The sequence below is a fragment of the Parambassis ranga genome, chromosome 6 (assembly GCF_900634625.1).
Source record: "Parambassis ranga chromosome 6, fParRan2.1, whole genome shotgun sequence".
Taxonomy (NCBI): domain Eukaryota; kingdom Metazoa; phylum Chordata; class Actinopteri; family Ambassidae; genus Parambassis; species Parambassis ranga.
The window spans coordinates 11,790,376-11,814,951 of NC_041027.1; the positions used below are offsets into that span (position 1 = coordinate 11,790,376).

The 24,576-nt window shown below is 42.0% G+C and overlaps 2 protein-coding genes across 4 annotated transcripts in view; one reads left to right on the forward strand and one right to left on the reverse strand.

Annotated features, from left to right (window-relative positions):
- The window catches only part of slc39a11 (solute carrier family 39, member 11), an 87,634-nt gene extending 65,773 nt beyond the window's left edge, over positions 1-21,861 (forward strand). For both annotated transcript variants that reach the window (XM_028408641.1, XM_028408642.1), the window contains exons 6-10: positions 11,905-12,072; positions 19,408-19,477; positions 20,685-20,783; positions 20,867-21,025; positions 21,107-21,861. In XM_028408641.1, the coding sequence (XP_028264442.1) occupies positions 11,905-12,072; positions 19,408-19,477; positions 20,685-20,783; positions 20,867-21,025; positions 21,107-21,185 (575 nt within the window). In that variant the 3' untranslated portion in view covers positions 21,186-21,861. The remainder of the gene's footprint in view (positions 1-11,904; positions 12,073-19,407; positions 19,478-20,684; positions 20,784-20,866; positions 21,026-21,106) is intronic.
- Positions 21,862-22,071: 210 nt separating this feature from the next.
- LOC114437761 (ankyrin repeat and SOCS box protein 12-like) lies at positions 22,072-23,860 on the reverse strand. Of its 2 annotated transcripts, none has more exons than XM_028408644.1 (3): positions 23,774-23,860; positions 22,500-23,267; positions 22,072-22,362 (listed from the first exon to the last, which is right to left on the reverse strand). In XM_028408644.1, exons 2-3 carry the CDS (start codon positions 23,260-23,262, stop codon positions 22,211-22,213), a joined length of 915 nt encoding a protein of 304 aa, XP_028264445.1. In that variant the 5' UTR covers positions 23,263-23,267; positions 23,774-23,860; the 3' UTR covers positions 22,072-22,210. The 2 variants fall into 2 exon arrangements, with proteins under 2 accessions (XP_028264445.1, XP_028264444.1); XM_028408643.1 differs by having other exon boundaries at positions 22,500-23,270; positions 23,774-23,854.
- Between the last annotated feature and the right edge of the window lie 716 nt (positions 23,861-24,576).

Consider the following 24,576-nt stretch of genomic DNA (forward strand, 5'->3'; position numbering starts at 1 on the left):
CCATGTCCCTTATGTGGGTCTGCATCAGTACACTTCACTAACAAAAAAAATTGGTTTGTACACTTCAAAGACTGCAGTGTGAAGCAAGGACAAGGCACAGTGGACAGAGAGGGAATTTGAATTTAGAGTTTGAGGTGAACTTGTAAGAACTGTTGGTGAGTGTGTGGCTGTGCTGAAGGACTTATGGTGTGATGTTCTACTCTTGGTGCACAAATTATATGGAAATCACATTCTCCTTGCACCTTCACCTCAATCCCGTCTTCTCCACTCTGAAATACTGACAGAACTGAACTGGACTGAGAATCCTGCTGATGTCAACATCATGGTCTTGAGACCAAGTGCAAAAATGGACAGATGGATAGAATTGATTCAGTCTCTGAGATATAAACACCAATTTCATGGTATACATTGTATTATCCAGATTTTTAATCTGCTCTCTCAGAGTATTAAAAATCATTGATCAGGTTATGTTTGACGAGATAACAGCAAATGTGTAGGATTGCTATTGATGGCAGAGATGTCTCCAAGGAGAAGGTGTCATTTTGAAGCCTAATTGGATCAATAGCCCTCAGTGTGAGCTGTCACACACACTGTCTCTGTCTGACTGCCGCCGCTGCTTACTCGATTCGTTTTAATGAGTAACGACATTTTTCTTCAGTTTATCTGTGGTACACTTCATTTTATTTTTCTGTGTGTGTGTGTGCGTATGCATGGACTCCTGTGATATCAGGGTCAAACAGTTGCCTGGCAACAATGGGCAATGAACGCATTGAAGTCTAGCAGTTTACCCCCCCCCCCCAACATCTCTCCATCACTCACTGCTTCCACGATCTTGTCTCTCCGAACCCTCTGTGTTCTAGTAATGTTTGAAGTCACTTACTGCGGCTGTATAGGAATTCTAACATTAAACACTTCTAGTGTTAGTTACATATGAACAATCAAGATTTCCTGTATCTGTTGACATTGAGGTTGTTGTTGTTGTTGTTTTGCACAGATGTTCCTCTTTTCTGAGCAGGAAAGCTTGTCAAGGTGATGCAGCATTGAAGGCACATGAAACAAAACCTTTTGTGTGACTTGAAAGAGGGCATCGGTTAATGAAAACAAGATGAGATGGAGCGTGAAGGATGCTTTTAATGACATTCGTTTTTATAGCTATCATTATACATAGCACGACCACTGAGATTTTCAGCTAGCCTCTTGAGCTTAATAATGAGAAATAGGAGCTGCAAAACCATCAAAACCCATTATGAGTGGTTGTCGAGTGGTCTGTTTTTTTTTTTTTTTTTTTGCTTTTTTTTTGGGTATTGCACCCAAAACATCTAAATCACACACTGGGTCTGTCTCAGTCCAGGGGCTGCTTCCTTAAAAGAATACAAAACTGGAACTATGAATTGTTAAACAAGACAGTCTGGACAACCGAGGATTTATTACTTATGTCACCAGCTGTCACAAAGCTGGACTACTGTCGACAGCTGCAGTCGATACTCACATTTAAAACTTTCCTCTTCAGCTTCCTGCAGGCACACAATAAATCATGGGCAACTAAGCATTCAGTAGGTGGATCCATTGTGATGACAGAAAGGCTGGAACTACAAATTAAGACAGCCTTGTTGCGGTCTTGCAATGCGTTCTGTCTTCTTATGCAGCTTTTGGCCCCTATAGGGAATATGTTGCATCCTCTGCGTATAGTGTAAGCACCCATACAAAGAAACAACTCCAGAAACAACCAGAACATTCTGCAGAAGTGTTCATCAAGTGGTTAAAGGGCTTAGGAAAGCCCCTTATGAGCAGTGTCTTTATTCCATGTCTAACATTCAGCCCAATGGGAAACGTTAACTGGTCCGTTGTGTAAAGACCATAGAGGAGCCAGTGTTTCTCTGTAGAGCCCATTTCACAGAGAGGCAGTGTGACGCAAACCAACCAGGCCGGACATTAACCAGACTTCCATCCCACCCGAGGCAATTTAATGCTCAAATTGAGGCTTTCTGTGAAAATCGCAGGTAATTGTCCTGATAGTATTAGCACAGAAGCATCGTCATTATCACAGATAACGCCTCCCATTGTGCTTTTGGGCAAAGATACTGCATAGATGTGTATCACAGGGCAACACTGAGTGATGCCTGGACCTGATTGTAGGACCTGATTTTCTAGTTTTCGTTTTCGTTTTTTTTTTTCCATTTCTTCAATACCATGTCTGACTATACCCTAAAACAATGTCCTGGTTATATAAATATAAATATATGTAGTATTTTTAACTTTTAATTCCTCAAAACAAGACAACAAACAGATCTGACCCCAGCACTAAGACCCTGTCTAAGACCTGATAGAAGACTTTGTACTGTGACTGGAAAGCGTGCAGCTGTTGCTAATGACATTTAATGATGTTCCACTTAGGTGTGCCAGTAAGCCATTTCAGTGTGCCAGCGTGCACAATACCAGCTGGCACACCTGAATGGAATGCAGCCATTAGCTACACCTGCGTTTGCCAAAGGAACACGTACATCATCCAATTAGCCTAGCACGGACACGCAAACTGACATAATGTCCTCCAATGCGGCGGGTCTTATTCCGTCTTTCATGGTGTCCTCATGGTGTACATAGAATGAGATTATTTCTGAAAGCTAATGTGCTTTAATTGCATAAATGGTACTCGGTTGTGTCCACAGTGAGCCATGACTTTATGGGAAAGTGAGAGCAGCGACAACAATAGTAGTAACAACAAGTTTGGATTTAAGGTAGGACATAAGGACAGTATTGTCCTCATTGTGTCAGAATATTTACTTTGGATACCAAGATGGAGAGCATGGGACACAAAAGATGCGGAAAAAGTTTGAATCTGGGACAATTCGTGACCCCACAGTGAACAAACAGCCCTTCAGAAACAGCACTGGCCAAGCTTTGTCCAGCTGCTGTCCCCGTCACTGGATTGATGTAGCGGTGCTTTGTCTTCACAGTAATCAGTAGATTTTCATGCCAGGCTGAAATAATTTGTGGGCGCTGCTTTATTGGCTGTTCTGTTGGACAGTTAATCAGTACAGTGAGTGATCTTTGTCTGTGGCTGTTTCTCATGTTCGCCTCTCTCTCTCTCTCTCTCTCTCTCTCCAGGTCCTACAGTGTATTTCCAAGTTACTGTGACCTTTTCTGACCTTTTGACTGTTTGTTGGTGATGGTAGAAATCAGATCTTATCCGTACACACACCGTAAGAGAATCAACATGTATCGCACGCTCTGCTTTCCCCCTCCATTATCTTCTCCTTCAGTGTCCTCTACCTTCCTTTCCATCACCTCCTACATCACCTAATTCCTAATTTTTCTACCTCATCTGTCCTTGCTTCCACCTATTTGCTATACATTTTCTGTGAATTTCATTAATACCTCTCTTTGAATCCTTCTGACCCGTCCCTCTGAGGTCATTCATGACTGACGAAATCTGCACCAGCACCATGTAAAGGACCATTAGCTTCTCTGCCGTTGATAATGTCAGCAATCAAAGCTTTCCACCGCCTGCCTAACTATAATAAATGGAGGTTGTCAAAAAAATCCCACTGTGATTCATTTTCCAACACATCCTTCCTTTTTACCTCTTTCATGCAGGTGTTAGTGTCTGAATAATACTGTAGTTTTATAGTAAAACTGCTGGCAGCACCACGGAATAAATGTGCGGTCTGACCGTTCCGGTGGTTTGGACATTGCAGGTGAGAAAGCTCGATGAGGACTGACCTTAAACATGACTCCTGTGCCCCAGAGGCCGGCAGCAGAAACGCTCTGATTACACTGGGCAGCTCCCAGGTAGCAGTTAGTGGGTGGCTGGCATTACTGTTTAAAAGTGAAGTCATGACTGGATGTGAAAAAAATTCTGACCTGACCCACTGTAGTGTACTTTTTTTTTTTTTTGATTCAGTGTTTCAGGCTTTCAGTGCTCAATGTCAAGGTAGCTGCAGCCTTTGTAACTGTACTAAAGTTATAATCAGCGGTATGATGATTCAGCCGCCGTTGCTAATGACTACTCATGAAAGATGACAGGTGTGAGTGTAAGCTTTGTGCATGTGTAGGATCTGCTGTGGTAAGGACGCGTGTGTGAGAGAGCACGTACACATAGCAGGAATGCACATGGATGGATGCTTTCTAGTTTTTAAATATAATAGGAACTATGTGGAGCTGTATATATGAGTTTCACTGATTTCTTGCACAGTGATTGGACACCTGCTCAATACATCTATTGTGATTGCTGTAAGGGCTTTACAAGCTATTAGAAGTGGTGCTATTGTTGCCTGCGTTCTGTGGTTGTCTATATCCCATAGGCCAAGGATGTGTCGTCAACAGTATTCACTCTCTACTCACTTCCTGTGGGCAGCTGGAGCGTCACTGTATGATATAATCAGTAGAAGGAATCCTTCTATTCCTGATAAAGGGACATGCTGCTAGTGTGATGAAGAGGTGAGTTCAAAGTCCAAGATGACAGTGTGTGCCCCTTTTTGGGACGCTAAAAACTGGTTTAAAACGTGCTGTAGCACCCCCTACTGGCAAGGGGTAATCGCAAAGAAAATGGTTGTATTTTAATTGGTTAAACTGCAATGTTGTCATATATATCAATTAAATTTTTGGGAATAAAAGGTGGATATAACACTAGAGTTGCCAAAGCTCAAGGTTGTTAGTGACTGAGTTATATTTTACCTCTTTACCGTGTCTCAAAAAAAGATACTCTCTCTGTGTGAAATGGGTCTGGACTTTCTCTCCCCTTCAGATCCCCCTTAATAGAAACCCTATCCTACCAATCATATCCCCCCCTGGAAATCCAACTCGAGTCCACAGAGACCAGACCAAATCTTTGTATAGAAGAGAAAATGAATTAGGATGGCTGGATAGGCTACAAAAACACAGCAAATTCTAAAATTGGTCTAAAATGTTAACCATTAACACAAGCATTGATGTTCCATGGTACGTGATATGATGTATTGCTGTTCCTCCAACACAGTACTCCTGGCACTACAGTCACTTGATTGAAATTCAAGCCAACATAATGATTTATCTGTTATCTGTCATATGTATAATATATAATATATATCTCAGCCAATAAATAGTACCAATAAATAATACTTGAAGATTTACAAAGGGTGTGAAAAAAAATCAAGCAACATGCATTTTGTTAATCTGTGGAATCTTCACCTTTTCTGCACTGATATCCAAAACTTGTTTTTTTTTGTAAGTCTCAGCTGCAGAACCTTTGCAATCAATCATTCCTGCCAGCTTTGTCACTGAAAAAAGATTTCTAATCTTCTCCTGTGAACCAGACGTGCCCTGCTGCTCAGATCAATACTCACAAAAACGTCATGTGCATTTCACTAAGACGGGCCCCTACAGTGACCCCCATGTCTGTTTTCAGCACATTGTCCACGCTCTGAAAGTTATCCTAGAATGGGGAACTGTCAAAGTAATCATTGTACAGACAAAAGAACCACAGTTTTCTGAATGATGCATTTTGATTCTGATCATTAAAGCAGCTTGAAAATGTCAATGAAGGAGAATAGAATAATGGTCGTGGCACCATAGGGAATCCATCATGCCCTCTTTCAAAAACCACTTGTGTGTTTTAACGCAAATTATTGCATGCAACAAAAACAAGGGAAATATTTAATGTAGACATGTCAGTATATCGGTATTTAAAATGGCAAAACCCGAGCTGCGTAGGTGGAGCATGATGCAGATGAAGGTGAGGAGGTAGAGGAGGTGGATGATCACCGATGAGCACTGGAGTGGAAAAAAAGAAAGAATGATTTTAGGGTCAGCAGGCCAGTGGTGAAGAGGAGGGGTGAAGAGGTCTTATTTAGAAGTTCTTAAGGTAGAAATCACAATCAAAATGGACAGACAGAAGCAGCAGAAGACAGGGGGGACAGCGCAGATCTGAAATCTGATTGCCAGGCTGCAGGGCAGAGCTGCGAGAGAGAGAGAGAGAGGTGAAGAGACTGAGTCAGAGAGTGTGGGTGGAAGACAGAGGAAGACGACGGGAAAGGAAAAAGTGGAGATGAAGGCAGGTGTGTGTGGATACAAGGTGCTGGCAATAAATGACAAAAGTTCAGAATAAGCTGTGTGTATTCTGTGGCTATTGTTACCTTCATAGAGAGTGTGAGCAAGTCCACACGAGAGACTTCCTCTAATCACCTCAATGAAGTGTTTCCACCCACTTGTCACTCACAGTAATAGGCTGCTCTGCTGGGAATGAAATGTGTGTGTGTCCAAAGTCATGGATAGGGAGAGGTTTTTTTTTTTTCTTTCACCAGATCACATTGATGACACTCTGTCAAGGCACATTTGAATTTGTGGCTCTATTAACATGACCCGTGAAGACAAGGTTCACACACCCTGTGGTTTTTAAGGAACTAATTATCAGATGAATCACACTTTTTTCCTGTTATTTATCCTTGTCTGGTCGGGACAAGCAGTAATAATTATTTAAGGCTGGCTTGAATTTTTTTTTGGCTCAGGATCCATGGTTGATAGCTACAATATGTGTCTGTAGCTAATGACAGATTAGCTGCAGTTAAATCAGGCTGTTGCCATGTTTTTATTTTGCTGTTTGCAGTGGTTAGCCTTATAGTGAGAAGGTTCCCGGTAATAATCTGGCTGCCTGGTACATCCTTCTCTTGTCTGCATGGAAACTCCAGCTTCCTCCCAATTATCAAAGGGTATCCATGTTAGGAGCATGTTAATAGGGTCTCTAAACTGGACCCAGTGTGTAAGTAAGCCCTGTGAGAGATCGTCTCCGAGCCTCCCTGTGACCCTGCAGTACAGGGTTGGTTGAGGAAATGGATGGATGTTGGTCGTTAACTCAAGAATTTTATCTAGGAAACAAAGAATCTTTTGTTGAATCATTTTTTTCCACTTTATTACTTTAGCTCTTACATCAGATTTACACCGGACACGTAATATCCAGCACGTTTTGGTCATGACATTAGTTCACACAGTGTAGCATACCCACGCTTATGTTACAAGCTCCCGTGAGATTCACAACATCACGTAGTAATCTACCTGTTTACCTGATGGTTAATGTCCTCTCTACATGTATCAGGCTGGGTTACAGAGCACATTACTAAAACCTCTATTTACTCCATAAACACACGTACATACACAGTCCACTCTGAAAGCAGCTGCTGCTTCTCTTCCTGCCTTTTCCTTTCTGATGTGTATGTCTGTATAAAAAGCATGTGATATCATATGAAATGATGTTTCTCTGCTTCCAACATAAATCTCTCCTCGTACATGGCTGTGTTTCTCTGCCAGTTGAGATGTTAAATCAGCGAGAGTTCATTCTTACAGCATTTTCTCCCCTGGTGTTCTGGTGCCTCATTGACTTAAATGAAAGTGTTCAACAGCGGCTGACGCTACGCTTACATTACACGGCCGGTGTAAATTTCGGGGTGAGTACCTGAAGTACCTGGGTAGGCTTTGGAAAAGCCTTTACAACCATCCTCCACCATTTCTCTTAACAAAAGTGTGTTTAAACCCTTATTTTAAAAAATTCAGTCACCTCTGTTGGGTGTCCTGATGAGGACAGATTCACGGAGCACGCTAGAGCTAAGCGAAGTCTTTTTTTAATTTGTTGAATACTGTCAGACTTAAGTAAACTTAAAAGTGTACAAAATAAAATTTCACATGTGGTTTGAAGGAAAGCTGATCATTAAAAGCACCCTGTCAAGAATTAAAAGGCTTTTCCACATTGTATAAACAGCTCAGCAGTAAATCATGCTAATTATGCAGGGCCCCGGCTAAATAAATTAATGTGTTTTATTGCTGTATGCAAAAACAAAGGCCCCTCAGAGCACCTCTAAACATTGTTTGATGCTTTTGATATTAAAAGCTGGTGCACACTAAAAGGAGAAGCAGAAATCATAATTAATCTCTACTGACGGGTGTTGGCCTCCTATAGACCCACGCTTCTGGATATCTGCTCCCTGCTGGTTCTCAACTTGCATCCTGTTAGAAAACACACTTTAAGCAGCAAACAGCAAATCCAAAGAAATCAATGATTAATCTTTAATCCCTATAGAAGAGTCTGAATAGTATCATTCATCAGGAGAAGGTCAAACGCTGGTCAGATGTGTTTACTGCACTTACTACCCTCCTAAATTAGGCTGACCTTGGACAATAATGGACCAACAGATACACAACACCATTTATTTCTGCACTTCTGAAAGGAGTGAAAAATAATAATGCTGTCCTAAAAGCATCTTGCGACCTGTCCTTTCCTCTCTAAGCTTTACACTTGACCTGTGCATTTAAAAAAAACTGTTTGCAGTACAGTAAACAGTCAATTGTGCAACAATGTGTTTTTGCTATTTCACCCAGAAGCTCAGCAAACCTTTAATGATGCCCCAGCAAAACCGCTTCCCCTCATTAAGTCAGGTCAACCAAAGTGGAATTTCAAAAAAGGAAACAAACAATGTCAGAGACTGAGTCAATGAACTACACAAAATTTTAAATGTGTCACTGGGCAGAAAGAAGGAAGAAAATGCGAGGATTTCTTCTTTCAGCCGACAAATGAGCATGATTACATCCCCTCAGACGTACATCTGATGACACTCAGCTGTGTTTTTGTTAGGCTTGTATGAATCCTCACTGTGAGAATAATCTGATTATACCAGCATGTATCCAAATCCTGACAAATTTCTCTGTGCCATAGAGCCCCATTAGAATCCAGCAGTCCAGGTCCCCTCTCATGTAATCAAAGCAGCTAAGGGCTTCTGGCAGTAACTCTGCAGGTTGATGACATGAGGGTTGTGGCTTCCGTGTTGACTTATAGTGGCAACACTTTGAACTCGACATGTTCCTCGAACTACTCCAAACCTTCTTTCCAGATATAATGCTTAAAAGAGGGCTTTGCAATGGAGAGGTGTTTATGTGCTGATGATAAGGACGGTCAAAGAAGCATCATATAACTTCCAGAACCATGGCCATAGGCACCATTGAGAGGCTTCGTGCAGAAAGTTCTGTGAAGCTAGTTGATGCGATGATTATATGTGCTCATCTATACACAGTGTTACAGTATGGGTGGTCAGTGGAGCCAAAAAGGATGTAGAGTTTACTTACAGAAAGTCCTCTGACGTTTAATGACCCAGAGTGTTGTCTATGACCAGACAGATCTTGATGAATCTTTGGGCGGTTATTCATTCCTAGCCTAGCTACATGCAGTGTATGTAGTGTGCACCATTGGTGTGTAAATGTGTGTGTTTATGTGTGCGCAAAAAGGGTAACTGTGAAGTAATGTAAACACATTGAGTACCTATGAGTAGGTAGAAAAGTGCTACATAGGTACAGATAAGTACAATTTCTAGAACTCTAGAACTGCTAAAAACGTAGCTACAGCCATGGCTCAAACTCAAGGTTTCCATGGTTTGTTTCGACCACTGCTTCTATTGGGGATTTGTCCTCCCCAGCTGTACAGCATGCTCATCCTCTTCATGTTCTTCAGCAAGTTGTTTACGTCTGGCTTGCATTCCAGTGGAGCTGAGAGTACTTCTTATTTCCATTCCATGTCCAAAAATGAGTGTCCTTGTGGAAAGCAGGCTTCTGTATGGAGACAGTGATGAATAGTTTACAGAAATACATCTGTGTATGTTCTCTGCAGCCAAGTTTCTTTACATCATCAGCTGGCGTGTAGTACTCCAGAACTGTTTATCCACCTTTCGGCCTATGTGTTCCTCCATCTGTCACTTCTGTTTTGGTTGTAGATGGAAGATTGTAAACAGCTTAATTTTTGTCCCAGTATGCAACGCTGGAAAAAGATGGGGCTCAGGCTGTTTGTCTTTGGTTCTGGAGTCATACTGTGGGGGTTGGATTTTATAAGAGCTTTGAAGAATAAAGAAAAGAAATGTGTGTTGACAAAGGTTTTGCTATAGTTGATGTAGGGCGAAAATGCTTCAGCGTAATTATAGCTTCAGGAGGCCTTTTCATGAAATCAGCTTTATAATGCACCCTACCTGACACCTTATTATGTACACATGTATTTGTATTCATACATACAACAGATATACATGATTCTGTGCATGAAGGAACAAACCTAAGCTGATGTAGGCTTGTTTGATGTGCAGAGACAGGAAGTCAAAATTAATTATTAATTTATTAATTATGAAACAGTGGTTAGAGTGCAGTGTAGAAACATAGGTAAGAGCACAGAGGCAGAAACTATGTCAACATTTTAAACATGTACTTATACTACAGTGCCTTCACAAGCCTCTGTAATGACTGATGTTAACTCCATGTGATAGTTACATTTACGCTCGGTCAAACACACCACATCAAGTCTGAGTGAGCAGGAAGTCTTTTACTGACAGTCCACGTGATGCGGCGAGCTAGACAGGTGTTTCAATGTCATGGGGCTGCATCCTCGGAAGGGTGCATTTGAGGACCGATTGGATTGGACAGATTCCACAAACTGAACTTTGCAGTTGCGGTGAGAGGAGATGCTCCTTAGGCACAAAGGAGGATCTCTCATTTATCAATGCTGGGTTCATCTTTGTTGTTGTTGTGCATATGAAAAATAAATTATCGTTAATAATATTGCTTTGTTTTAGACATTAAGTTAACAGGACAGTTCTTTACAGTAGAATGGATGGAAAGACCTACAACAATTGTCGCTGCAGTGGACACAACAATGATCTCTTTTATATGAGGTCATGTCCACACTGCCGTGTAATGGTTTGGGAAGTTAAATTGGAGTGAAATGGATGAATGTTTGGGTTTTTTTTTCTGTCAGTCTGCTGACTGAGGTTATAACCGGAGCACCCCGAGCAAAAGTCCAGATCAGTCTGACCTTTACAGGCCAGATAATTCCAATTTACAGCCGCCTTCGTGACCAAAACGAGACACTTGGAACGCACTAATAGAGGTCAATTGCTTGCGTTGCAGAATGTATGTGAGGCAGAGAGACGAATGGACGAGGGAGGTGGTGGTAAAAAGAAGTGTAGAGACTGAGAATGTGAGTGTGTGTGTGAGTAAAGTAACAACCACTTAAACATTTTTTAAGTGATTATTTTAAAAATAATGGCACATTCAGTCAGATATTTATATGTATTTATATTTTAATGTGTCCACCAACATGTAATTTATTTGTAACCTCCAGCAGAGGGGTCGTGATAACAAGCTTGTCTTGGACTATTAACCTTTGGTTTCATGACGCAGGGATGGATGCTTAGAGGGCACTCGTGTCATGGCAGAGTTGTCAGGCTGTGTGTTTACACACTCCACAAGGACCAGGGCTTAGAACCTATACTGCAGCCAGCCAACAAGGGGACATATGAGATATTTGGGTCTCACATTTGGGGAGCTGTCATATCATCTATCTTTATGTACAGTCTATGAATGTTCTGTGACATTTTGACTTGATTTGTCTTTGGAGCTCTTCATTGGTTTGTAAACAGCAGGTCAGCAGATCAAATGAGGGTTTTGAGGGTGGGACAGGTCGGCTAGCACAGTCTTTCGCTTCTATCTGTTCACAGAAACTTTTTCATTGTGTTACAGAATATTTCAGTGATTGGAAAAGCACCATTACTCCGAGCGTGACTGGCAGTGTCGAGGGTTTTGTGTACATTTCCTTATGACATTCAGGATAAAATAATCGCTAATTAGCATTTGAAAGAATGTAGTTAACCTGATTATTGTAGCCCAAATGCATCACCTTCGTATCACCTTTTCCTGAATGCATCCGTGTGTTCTCGCCGAATGCTGCTCTCTTTGTCATGCAATTGTTACCAACTGGAGGCTGCCCAGTTTAACAGCAGTCGGCTCTGCAGGGTCACTGAGCCACAAAGGGCTTAATTAAATGTTTTTAGACGCCAGGGTTATGAATAACAATCCTGCATCCATTTACGAGCATCTGTGCATAAATGTCTCTGTCGTTTCTCCTCACAGACAAAATCGAGAACGGAGACGTGTACCAGAGGAGGAGAGGACCCCACACGGCCAACTCTGATGGACAGGAAACGGAAAGTAAACAACAGGAAGGGGCTGGACGGACAGGCAGCAGCTGGCGACGGATTCTTCTCCTCATCCTCGCCATCACCATTCACAACATCCCAGGTGAGGAGGAGTCATAGGACATAATGTTTAGGTGCAGCACTAAAAATATACTAAACTGAATGAACTACAAGGTACAATATCTTAAACCAATCAGATCGCTTGTCATGATCACCGCTTAAGATTATTGATGTGCCTGAAACGCACCACTTAGCTGCATGTTTTCCTCTTGAGCTAACACTTACTCACTCTGTGATGGAATGAGAGGTCTAAAAACAGAATCACAGCCTCTTCTGCCCTCTTCTCATTGGTGTAGACAGTCGCATAAATATTGTAAATGACCTCAAGGTGACGCAGAACAATAAAAGCACAAGGCTTAAGTTGCTATGGAAACATGTGAAACTAGGTCTGCAACAGCAAAGGTAGCAGAGAAATCCCACCGCTAATAACAAGCCCAAACGAGCGCTGCATAGCAGACGTGTCATGATTTAACCCCAAAGAAAGTTTGTGGAGATGAGTGCAGAGGGCGCGGGAGTTAAATCACTGCAGGGATAATAAGGATGAGGTTAATGTGAGGCGGAACAGTAAAACATGACGGCACACACTGCAGAATTTACAAATCCTGCCCTAAATCTTGTTTACACGCCCGGGCCGCTCGAATGCAAATACCACTTTTATTCCTCGCTTCCAGAGGATTGTTTGAATATTTATGATGAAAAAAATCCCATCAAATAGACAGGTTTCCTCCTGAAATTGCCTTTGAATTATTTAACACTACACGGAGGTCAGCAAGTCCCGTTTCTGCAAATTCTAATTAGACGAATCACCTGTCAATAAAACATCAAAAATGACACCCTGGGAAAAGCAGCATTCAGTATTTGGTGTCTCTTTTATCTTTTAGCTCCACCAAACCATCAAAAAAAGATTCACATGAATACATACGAAGTTTAATAGTATCTTTAGAGATGTGCGTATGGATCCTGCTGCTGTTGGATGCTGGATATAGTGTAGAGACCGCTGCTACTCTCTATCATCGTCTCAGTCTCTGAACAGATTTTGTGGAGTGAAAAGTGTTCAGCCCTCAGTCTGTGTTAATACAGCAAATGTCAAGTACAAACAAGGCCGCATGCAGCACACTGGCAGGTGAATTTCTAATGCAACATAGGGGTAGTGTTCAATATTTAAAGTTCAGCAAATACAATTGAAGTTTTGGCCGTTACATCTCAGCAGTGCAGGAAAAGCTGATATGAAAATCAATGGCTGCCATGTTGATTCAATAACAGTCTGTGCATGGCTGTAAAAATATGCATTTTGATTGATTTGTGTATATAAACATGGACAACACGAGAGCTGTCCAGCAGTGAGACCAAAACAGCCTAATCGCCCCCTGGTGGTTGGTTGCAGTATAGGTCATAAACCCCACCTCTCCCATGTTAGTGGAGGGTATGCACTTCCCCGTTCAACCACTACTCTACAGAATCTACCTCTTATATTGCGTCTATGGTTGTGAGCCCATATAGGTGCCTTGATTAGACGATTATTCGCGGGTCGTTTCTGCCGCCCGCAGTCTGTGAAATGCTGCCATAAAACTTCTGCAGTGCTGTGCTGAGACATCTCTCCTCTGCTTTTTTTTTGACCACTCAATTAAGATTTCATGAGCCTTCCCACATTTGACTTTACAAGGAAATTACTGCATTATTTACTCTGATGGATTCAGTGTTGAAAAATAGAAAGCAGAACATTGAGATGGAGACAGTTAACGATTCGCTCACATTAAAGCGCAGCTCACATAATTAATGAGAAAACGACACCTCATTTGTCGGAATGATTTTCTGCGTCAGACCTGATTGATTTCCATTTGTTCAATCAGTACCAGCAGTATTATATTCCGAGCGTGCAGCAATTGTTTTGCTCCATAAATTATAGATATGAAGCAAATTAGGGACACATGTAGTTTACAGAAGGAGAATCTATCATGGCGGCTGTTAGTGACAGGCTGCTGGGGGCGGAGGCTGGGTCAATGCTCTGTGCATTCACCTTAGCTCCATGAAGTGTGAATGCATAATAATAATAATAATAATAATAACATATGTATATGTAAAATTATTACTGTGATAGCCAGAAAAATGATGTAGAAGCTTGTCGATAATTTATTTGAATTTTTCTTAAGCTAAAGTGGGAGCTTCCCGCTCTGATAGCAAGCAAATGTGGCCCACGTCCAGCATTGATACGGCGCTGGTGGCCTTCATCTGGCCCTGATGAAATGGAGGTGCGCCTCTAGTGGTTCACATGTGGAATAGCATATGTGGCTAAAATCTCAGATTTAATGTGGGCCTCTTTTAGCTAAGACAGTGGTTCTCAGTGATTTGCTGCCATGTTATGGTATGCATAAAACAGACACAGGTCTTTCCTCATTTCCGACCGTATTCATGGTAAACCCGAAGGCTACGTAGGCTTCGTCGTGTTTCCTGGTCTTTTTTTATGCCGGTTATCGTCACTTTCCTTGACTCTAACGCCTCATCTGTTTTTCTTTTCGTTTCTTTCAAAAACTTCTCCATCTCTACATACACAGGTGCACCTTTGTGCTTCTTCTAGTCTACTGACACTGCTGCCACCTAGTGACTGGAGGCTTGTTTATCGTTCAAGCATGAATAAAGACATTAATACTATAGGTCCCCCTGCCTCTCACCCCCAACCCCCCCCCCGGCACCTCACCACACCCCCCACTATTTGAGAACTACTAGACTAAGATGTGGCATACTTAGCAAACTGCACAACCTGCCTGTGAGTCTAAAGTGGCCCAGTTGCTGTTTATGTGGTTGATTTAGGTGAGGATGTGGATGTGTTCTGGCATACTTGGCTAAGATATTGCTAAGCCCTTGAGTGCCGTCCTTTCATGCCATAAGTGGGCCAGATGAGAGCGCTGAAGTGAGCCAGATTTGGTCCACAACAATTTCGCTATCTGAGTGCTCGTATAGACAGACAGATTGATATATAGATAGACACTTTTTTTTAAAGTGGGGGGGCTTTAGAAAGCACTGGCTCCACATCCATATGCATATGCACATTTTGTAATAAGAGGGACCAGTTTGAAGTGCTTCTTCACCGAGTAATCATGTCATCTAACTGCTGCAAAACACGGACTCTGGATTAGTCATTTGACATAAAAATGTAGGTTCGATGCACATATTGAACAGTAATGTGCTGTGTTGTTCTATGCTCAATAATACCCCCCATTTAGTGCGAGCCTTTTTACCACAGTGTGTGATAAGTGCACTTATTCTTGACACCCGTCTGTCCCTGGGATAACGAGGCCCTCGGCCTGGAGGCTGAGGCTTCCACTTGAACCACACAAACAGCAGCTGCATAACGACACGTACTGATCTTCAAAGAGGCTCTGAACGCTGCGGAGACAGAGCCGGAGATTGATGGCCGTCTTTTTTTTCTCCCACCATTAGTGCTTATTCCTGTTATTTTGATGGCTGGAGTGAAGTCACTGGCAGTTACTGCTGGCTGCTTGGGTGACAGTAAAAAAAGAAAAGGAAAAGGTAGTAATCTGTGTGCTGCTGGACGGTTTCATTAAATTGCACACAACCTTGAAAACTATATAGTGTGTTTGTATCGGAGAATATCCAATAGACATGACTCTCTTTGTTGCAATCAATGCGGTGAAGTAGCATTTAAAAACACAAAGATTAAGTGAATCACATTGATTAACTCTTTCAATGACACCTTTCAAAGAGATGGAGATGTTATGCAACCTGGAGAAATGGAAACGTGTAAGAATATATGTGAAGTCTGGGGCATAAAGAGCAGGTTTTGCATGTTTTTTGTTCAGCAGCTACCAAAAATGGCTTAAGCATGAATTGGGGACCAATGCATGGGTACATGGGGGTCCGACTGAGCGCACAGAGAGAGTTTAAGTCCAGTTGTGTCCTTGATGGACACATGGTTGGAATGGGAGGCAGGTCTTCAGTGTCAGTCACTAACACTGGGTTGGTGTTGTAACCATGGTAACTAAGACTCTAGCCATGTTGTTTACTAAATTCTCTGAGTGAGCAGGAAGTGAAACTAATTCTCAACCTAACTTAATAGCAAAATCAGGGTGTGACTTTGACTTCAATGACCAGTTTCGGTCCCTTCTTTGTTGGTTTTAGAGTCATTCAAAACATATATGACATGTTGTTGTTTTTGTGTCGCGGGGGATTAAGGCATAGTTTACATCAAACTGATTTCTTCTGATTGAAATGCGACCATGCTAGGTCCAGTGAAGCAGGGATTAAAGGACAGTGTTACTGTGGTGTGTGGTTGAAAAAGCAAAAAGAAAGTGCAGTGATGGTAGGCTCAGTGGAGAAAGGAGTGTCAAGAGATAAAGGGAAGGTGCAATGGAAACGACTGGCTGCCATGACAATGGCCCGTCAGCAGCAGCCACTTAAAAGAGCATAGAACATAAAGCAGGAACCGAATGGGATGGGCACACACACACACACACACACACACAATTTATATCCAGACACTAGCACAAGATTCAAAGTTTTCTCCAAGGACCAAAGCAAGGACAGAAAGGCACACAGTATAATATATATTAGAATTAAGAGCCCATGCCTTGCTACATTAATTCATGGGATAACCTTGTTTTTAGCATTAACACTTTGTACATCCCTAAATTTAGTCAACTGCACCTCAACTTTAAAGGCCAAAAAGAGCAACATTGGGTGCTGCAGGATGCCTTCACTGCTTATTAATATCATGAACTGTATGCAAATATGGACCATCTGTGACATCATCACCTGTAGGGTTTTGAAGAGCTGTCTTGAGTCTCTGTTTGTTGCCATGTTGGCAGCATCAAAGTCCCGATACAGGCAAAGAGTCGGAGCAGGAGTTTTTAATTGACTCACTTTTGGAGCCAGCCCTCCAGTGGTCACAAGAGGATCTGCACTTCAAACCTACTCCAGCATTTCCATCTGCATGGTCTGGTTCTGCCTTTCTGTGAATCCTCTTTGCTCACTGTTCCTGGACGTGGCTTCTCTTTCCATCTTCGGCCTGTGCATGTCCCCGAGCAGCCTGTCCTCACCAGGAAAAAAGCTCAATATTCGATATTGATCCATTTTTCAGAACCTGTGTGCATGTTTCTCTGGTGGCGGCGACTCATCACAGTGGTAGCAGAAAGCAGTTTGGGGTGTCAGGGGGCTTGAACCCTGGACGTTTGAGGCTGTGTTGGTCCCATGGTTGGACGACATCAGGCATATTAACCATGTGTTGTATCTGGTGGATGTATTAACACTCAAATGTAGCATTTTTTTGTGAGGTGTTCCTTGAAGGTCGGCTGATCCCTGAACTTTTTTCTGCTATTCCATAAATGTGACTGCATGTTTTTTTCTAATTACTAATTAAAAGTGTTTTCTCTGTATTGTAACGATCCACGTGACGTGCAATCAGCTGTCAGCAAAACCCTTACAAAAGTGAGCCTCCTGAGGGGAGGGCTGACAGATGTGTGGGTGTTTAGTGCTCCCCTGCTTACCCTGCTCTCTGTTTTGGAGGGGAAAACAAAAAAAGACACTTCCATCTCAGCGGACTCGCAAAACTCCCCCCTAACCTCCGGCTCACATTTCCAACTGCGCAGCAGGGCTACTGGTGTGCAGTTGTTGTCGGAAAACACTTATTCTTGAGCCAAAAGAGAAGATAATACAACTGTTTTTCTCAGTATTGAATGACGATAATGATTATTTAATGCAACAATCAGAAATCAGAAACATTTTATTAAGTAATTTCCCTCCTGGGATTAATAAAATATTTGGATTATTGCAATAATCTGTCTTTTAAGGTTGAACATGATGATTTTCTATGATACAGACTTCTCACTCCTGCACTAGCCGTGCATCCACACAGAACCTCTCACAGCTTATGTTTTATTAAACCTCCACTGAAGGTTTTTGGTGCACACACCTTCTGCCGACTCTGTGTCACGTCAGACACTTCCAGCGGATTGAGACGGATCGTAGCGCAGACCCACAGTGCACCTGAAGGAGCCTTTTTCCTCTATAGTTTCTCTCTGTAATGGGTCGACGGGAGGTTTATTAGCGCCGCTGTGAAATGTTATGCAGTGGGAATGACAGGTGTTAGATGATGATGAAGCAGGACTGGTCTACTCCTGATCTGCTTTACCTGTGTGCCGTGCTGCGTCTCTCTTTCTCTTCACTTCACAGTTATTTTTGTCACCTGTGGACACTCCAGATGGAAAAACAGATCAGTGGCTTTTGAAGGGTTCGTGCCCGAAATGGGAGATGGAAACACATCCTGAGCATTAATCTCACGTATTCAAAGTAAAAGAAGGAGACAGACGACTGACAGACTCTCTCTTGTTTCCCATGATGTGCAAAATACTGACAAAATGGTTCCTCAGTCCTCTGAAGTGTAGGACAATTACAGTAATCTTATATAGTAAACAACTGGCAAGCTGCACTTGTTTTACTTTATTGCAACCGTCTTATCTGCTTCTGATAGATAAGACTGCTTCTGATACTGAGTTGATTGGCATTCAAAAGATTCGCTTCACTTTAAGTGGAAACCAGTGAAGCTTTGACAGCAAGCGTGCAGTAGATCTTTGCACGGTTGGCAGCACACTTAGTCGCTCCTGATGGGCAGACCAGCGCTCACATTGAGAAAAGTGCTGTTATATGGACACCATTTCAAGGTGAATTATCTGTCACTGTATGTCCATTTTTTAACATTGAAATAACGTCTTTTGAGAGTGCAAACCTTATGAAAAATCAGTGTCAAAAACGACCCAACTTTTTTCTATTATATAGTGGAAGTCATGAAATGGCGCTCGTGTCTCACCTGAGATGGAGATAAAAGACCACCGACCACCAAGGAGTGTTTGAATCTGTAGAAAAAGCTCAATCTAGAAGCTATCCCAGCAGGACCAGAGTCAGAGGAACTCACGTCATTAAAATGAATCAATACACACATTTTTATTCAGATGCTTATTTGTGACTCTGCAGCCAACCTGTGCTCAGTGATGTGTTTTCATTTCCGGCCACAGAGGGACACTAAAATATGAATTAGCACGCTTTAGTATTAGTAATAACCCTGCTGGTGTTTGAAGTAGACACAGGGATCTTTTTATTTTTTTTGTGGTATGAAATTCTACGCATCATCTACACACACACAGCAGATTCACTCTGTGACCTTTTCACTTTCACTTTTCACTGGTGTGTACTTTAAGTACACGTGACAGGCATGACAAATGAGACAAATGGGACATCAGAGCAGAGGGATGGTTCTCGGGGTGTGCGGAGCATGCAGAGGAGGACCGGCTCTGTAGTTATACTGAGCTCTTCTCTCTCATAGTAGACAAATTAACAAATGTTACCTTGTGTTTTTTTTTACTTGCAGAGGGTTTGGCTGTAGGAGTCGGTTTTGGAGCTATAGGAAAGACTTCATCTGCTACTTTTGAGAGCGCCAGGTAAGACCGACACAGAGGTAAACATGACACAAGACATCTTTATCTGTTAATGTATGTACTGAATATTAAATAAAACATAAGTGGACCTGACTGACATCCACACTATACACCTTTATAGTGACTACAGTGATACAGTTATTGATAATGACTCCAAGATACACAAACTATGGAGCATCTACGTGCCTCACCAGATATCATGGCATCTTTACCTGGAAATGAATCCAGTCAAATAATGAAGGACAAATTACATGAATAAACATCCCAGCTGGATGCGCAGGTATCATTCCCAGGTATCATGAGGCTCAGCGGCTAACAAAATCCTAGTGCTGTTGTATTCTGCTGACACCTAGTGGCTAAATCATTACACTGCAGGTGACACATACTTATCCATGGATTACAATCAGAATCAGAATTACTTTATTTATCCCCGAGGGGAAATTCTTTTTTGTTACAGACAAATAGAAATTAAATAAAATGAATAAATTGAAATATGAAATTGAAATATATAATAAATATCTAAACACCTAGATAGCATTTAAATCCCTGAGGTGTATCTAAAGAAGAACATATTTACTACTGTATAAAAACCTTTACATAGTAAAGAGCATGACATGAATGTACCAGTATGAATGTACAGTGTCTGAGTGACTGTTACAGTTCAGAGTTCAGTAGTTTGATTGAGACAGGCAGGAATGACTTCCTGTGTCTCTCAGTGGTGCATCATGGGAGTCGGAGTCTGTTGCTGAACGAGCTCCTGTAGCTGGTCAGCACAGTGTGGAGCGGGTGAGAGGGACAGTCCAATACGGTCTTTATTTTAGGACAACATCCTCCTCTGACACACCTCTGTCAGAGAGTCCAGGTCCTCTCCCACAACATGGCCGCCTTCCTGATGGTCCTGTTCATTCTGCATGGATGTCTTAGAAAGAAAATGAGATTTACAGCACCATGGATAAGCCCTCCAATGTGAGGACTTTAAGCTGCTATTAGTCCTGTGAGCTGGGTACTAAGATTAGTTCAGACCCTGCTCAGAAAGAAGAAATGTTAAACTACATGAAACATATGGTGCATAAAGAGCACAACAACAACAGTTCTACTGGTGGTTATATCTGAATGTTGGCATGGAGTCCTGGCTGAAGATTCTTTGAAAATCAGCTGCTGATATTTTTGCTTAGTAGATCCTGACTCTTCTTTGTTTGTGTCCCTACAGAAATCTGGCCATTGGTATAGGCATCCAGAATTTCCCAGAGGGCTTGGCGGTGAGCCTGCCGCTCCGGGGTTCAGGGGTATCAACGTGGACCGCATTCTGGTAGGAAGAGACGCGTTCGTTTCTAAAGACAGTCAGGAAGCTGAAGCACTCATTAACACGTACTTTGACATTTCCCCCCTCAGGTATGGTCAGCTGAGCGGGATGGTGGAACCTGTAGCTGGGGTGCTCGGCGCCCTCGCCATTGTTTTGGCAGAACCTCTGTTACCATATGCGCTGGCGTTCGCTGCAGGAGCCATGGTCTATGTGGTGGTGGATGACATCATACCTGAAGCTCAAGTCAGGTGAGAGATGAAAGAAAGAAAGACATTGAGGACATATCGATTGTTTTTCCTGCTAACTTCCTGTTTTTGTCTGGTTGCCAGTGGAAACGGGAAGCTTGCATCCTGGACCTCCATCCTGGGCTTTGTTGTGATGATGTCATTAGACGTAGGGCTGGGCTGAGGCCGCCATGGCAACCAGCAGACCCTCAGTGGCCGTGTTGCCACAGTGATGCTGACCTCAGTTTGTAAAAGGGACCAAATGAAGTGTGTTTTTTTTTTCAAACACATTTTGATAACTTGAAGTTCATTGATAAACTATTTTCTAAAAAAAACAGGAAGTTGGTACTTGAATATTTTTTGTAATTAACATGCTAGCAGTGATTCAGTAAGACATGTTTGACAGCGTCCAAAATCTTAATCAAAGTCTATATTTATGCACATTTTTGTCTGATTTCAGAACTGGTGAATGTTTACTTGCAGCTTTTTGGGGTTTTCTTTTTCTTAGCGAAACAAAAAATGATCAATTGAACATTTTTAGTAAATAAATGATTATATTTTGCTTCCTGTAATTCTGCAAAGCAACAAGGCATGACGTTGTCATGGTGTGCTCATTCCAAACGTGACTTTCTGAAGCTACATCTGTATAACAAACTTTTATTAACATGTTGATTTTATTCAGATTTCCTTTACTTGTATCTAATATATATATATATATATTGCTTCCAAAAGGTTGTGCCTTTTTCTACCTTCAGGTACAGAATCCTGCCCTCTGCAGGTTGGTCTGAGGAATCACATGTTGATGTAATTATTTAAGGCTGAATGATGTGAATTATTTATATAATTAAACAACAAAATGATTTTTTGATTTTTTTTCCTCAATATGTTGTAACAAATGTAAGAGCTGTACTTTCTTTTTATTTTTAAACTTTAGGTTTTTTTAACCTTTCATAAGAGCAAACATCTCTTCTCAAATAAATAACTTGTGATATCTGAGCTAGGAGCTAAAGGAAATCCTTTCTTCAGACCCACAGCTCCGGGGTAAGTACTAAGAATAAATCAGAACAAACTACTTATTCACACATTTAATCTTCTGACTGAAGACAGAACAGCACACAGACAAATGTTAGTTAAAAATAAAAAGACAGAAAAAATGGTTCAGAGTCCTCAAATGACAGTGAAGCTGAAATAAAATAAACATTTTCTCATCTACAGGACAGTGACCGGGACTGGTTTGTATTGCAGGAAGTTTTTCAGACTTGTTGGCATCTCCAGCTGCTCGATGCAGTGGATCTTGTTGATCTTTTTGAGGTATTGTCTCACTGCAAGACGGCACTGTGAAGTCAAGGCTTTTGGATTTCCTGGAAGTGACAGGGAGACAAAATATTACTACATATTTCAAACACTCACAGCAATACTTTTAAGCTCCAATGACTATGAGGATAAAATGCATTTCTGCTCTTTAACCCTAACCCTGAAACTGCAGGTTTTCCCGTACCTCTTTCCTGCAGAAGCAGCTCCACGGCTTCGTTCTGCTTCGTGGACTTCTCGATGATCAGTGTGGGGAGGTAGACGTTCGCTCCGAAGTCGATCAGAAGCTGGATGTACTCCACGCCACAGCCGTGCCTCAGGCACATCTCCAGCACAGTTTTGGGCTGCTTGACAGAACTGAGCAGCTTTGCGTCTGTGCAGTTGTAATCCGGGTCGGCCCCGTACAGGAGCAGCAGTTTGAAACACTCCATGTGTCCGTAAACAGCAGCCAGGTACAGCGGCCCGCTGGACACCCTAGCGCTGGACGTCCAGAGTAGGACCTTGGAACGGGTGTTGACCTCCGCGCCGTGTTTCAGCAGCTGCTTCAGTATCTCAGCGTCACCCTCCCGTGCAGCAGTGAGGACGGGGGAGCAGTTGTTGGCCGAATCACCGTTGGGGTTGGCGCCAGCTCTGAGCAGACTCAAAACACACTCCAGGTATTTTAGCCGCACAGCCGCAAACAGAGGCGTCTGCGCCTTGACGTCCACGCAGTCCACCAGGGCGCCATGGGCCAGCAGGACCTTCAGACAGCTGAGGTGGCCTTTAGACACTGCGGCGTGCAGAGGCGTGCCTGCGATGCCCCAGCCACCTCTGCAGTTGATGACCTTCTTGTAGATTTCTTGGCAGAGCATCTCATCAAGGAGTCTGTCATTGTTTTGTAACACTGCCTGTCTGAGTTCCAAGATTTCACAGCTTCTTTCTTCTTCTTCTGAAGTTTTTAGTTGGAGCATAGAACCTGCTGGAAGGATGGAGAAACATTAGCTACACAGGAAAGCTATTTGCTGTTGCTACAGCCTCATTTCCTGACCTTTTAAAAACTTTAATCAACTCTTAGCACATCCTTCGGCTCCTGATTAGCCTCTGTTTACATACATGAGGATGCAGAAAACCGGTATATTTCATGCTAGCTCCTTCGCCACCAAATCCAATTGAAAGTATTTACAATTCTGTCTTTTCGAAAGGAAAAAAATAGAAGAATTATCGCGACGTATTTTTTTACACCGCATAAATGTCGACCTTACTGTAGTAGCTGCTTATCCCATCTCATCATAACACACAAATAAAATGTCCCCTAACTGGGCTACTGTGCAGATGACACCACGGATCATTTCGGTAACACTTAGCTAAACTAGCTACTGTATTCGGTTCGATAATAAACGCACAGACTCGTCCTTGTGTTTAAACAAGTTGCGGAAGCTAAAAAATAATCATATCTGTTGTGTTTTCTTGGTGTTTTATTACCTAAGATGTGTCACCATCAGCTGTCTCCACCGTCTTCTTCTTCTTCATCCTGTTTCTTCTTCTTCTTCTTCTTCTTCTTCCTCTTTGTGATTGTGCGCAGGCGCATTGCTGCCCCTAGTGGTGAAGCCCATGCAGGAAGTTATTTATTATTAGAAAGTATGTTATTTACTACGACAAAATATTAATAATATTAGAAAACCTTATTTATCACTATTTTATTCTAAGAAAATAATATTTATTATCGGACAAAAATACATTATTTATGTATTTATTTATTTTTAAATAAGAAAGGAAAGAAAATCTTAACACTGGTCTGCATGGTGTCTTTTTCTAACATTGTCCTGAGGTCCACCTGATAAAAACAAAATATAATCATAAATAATATCCCAATTTTTAAATAAAAATATATTAGGCCACACATTTCAGTAAATGAGTGAGTGAGATTGCAGGTTTGGCCCCGGAATCAATGACGGCCTGTTTATTTGAAGGAGGCCTGGAGGCTCAGACACACCGCTGTGCACAGCAGCCACCGGCTTCTTGTTTGGATTCAGTTGGTATAATTAATGCTATTTTCGCATTGTTTGTAAGTGTAGCAGCCTTACGTTTTTTTTTTTTTTTTAGTTCACAGCAGTTCACTACAGTGTGAGGGACTTTGTGTGCTCTCACATGACCGAGATGTGTGTTTCACAGGTTTGATTTTTCAGCAGTCTTTAATAAATAACCCTAAATCAAATTCAAGCCTTGTAAGTACTGCAAATGAAATCAGAATTCAGAAGTGCCCTTATTGTTCAAAAGCCTAGTCT

Coding starts and splice junctions, on each gene's coding strand:
- LOC114437761 (XM_028408644.1), bottom strand. CDS start 23,262: ATGCTCCAACTAAAAACTTCAGAAGAAGAAGAAAGAAGCTGTGAAATC. Junction 22,363..22,499: donor GCTGCTTCTGCAGGAAAGAG/GTACGGGAAAAC, acceptor TGTCACTTCCAG/GAAATCCAAAAGCCTTGACT.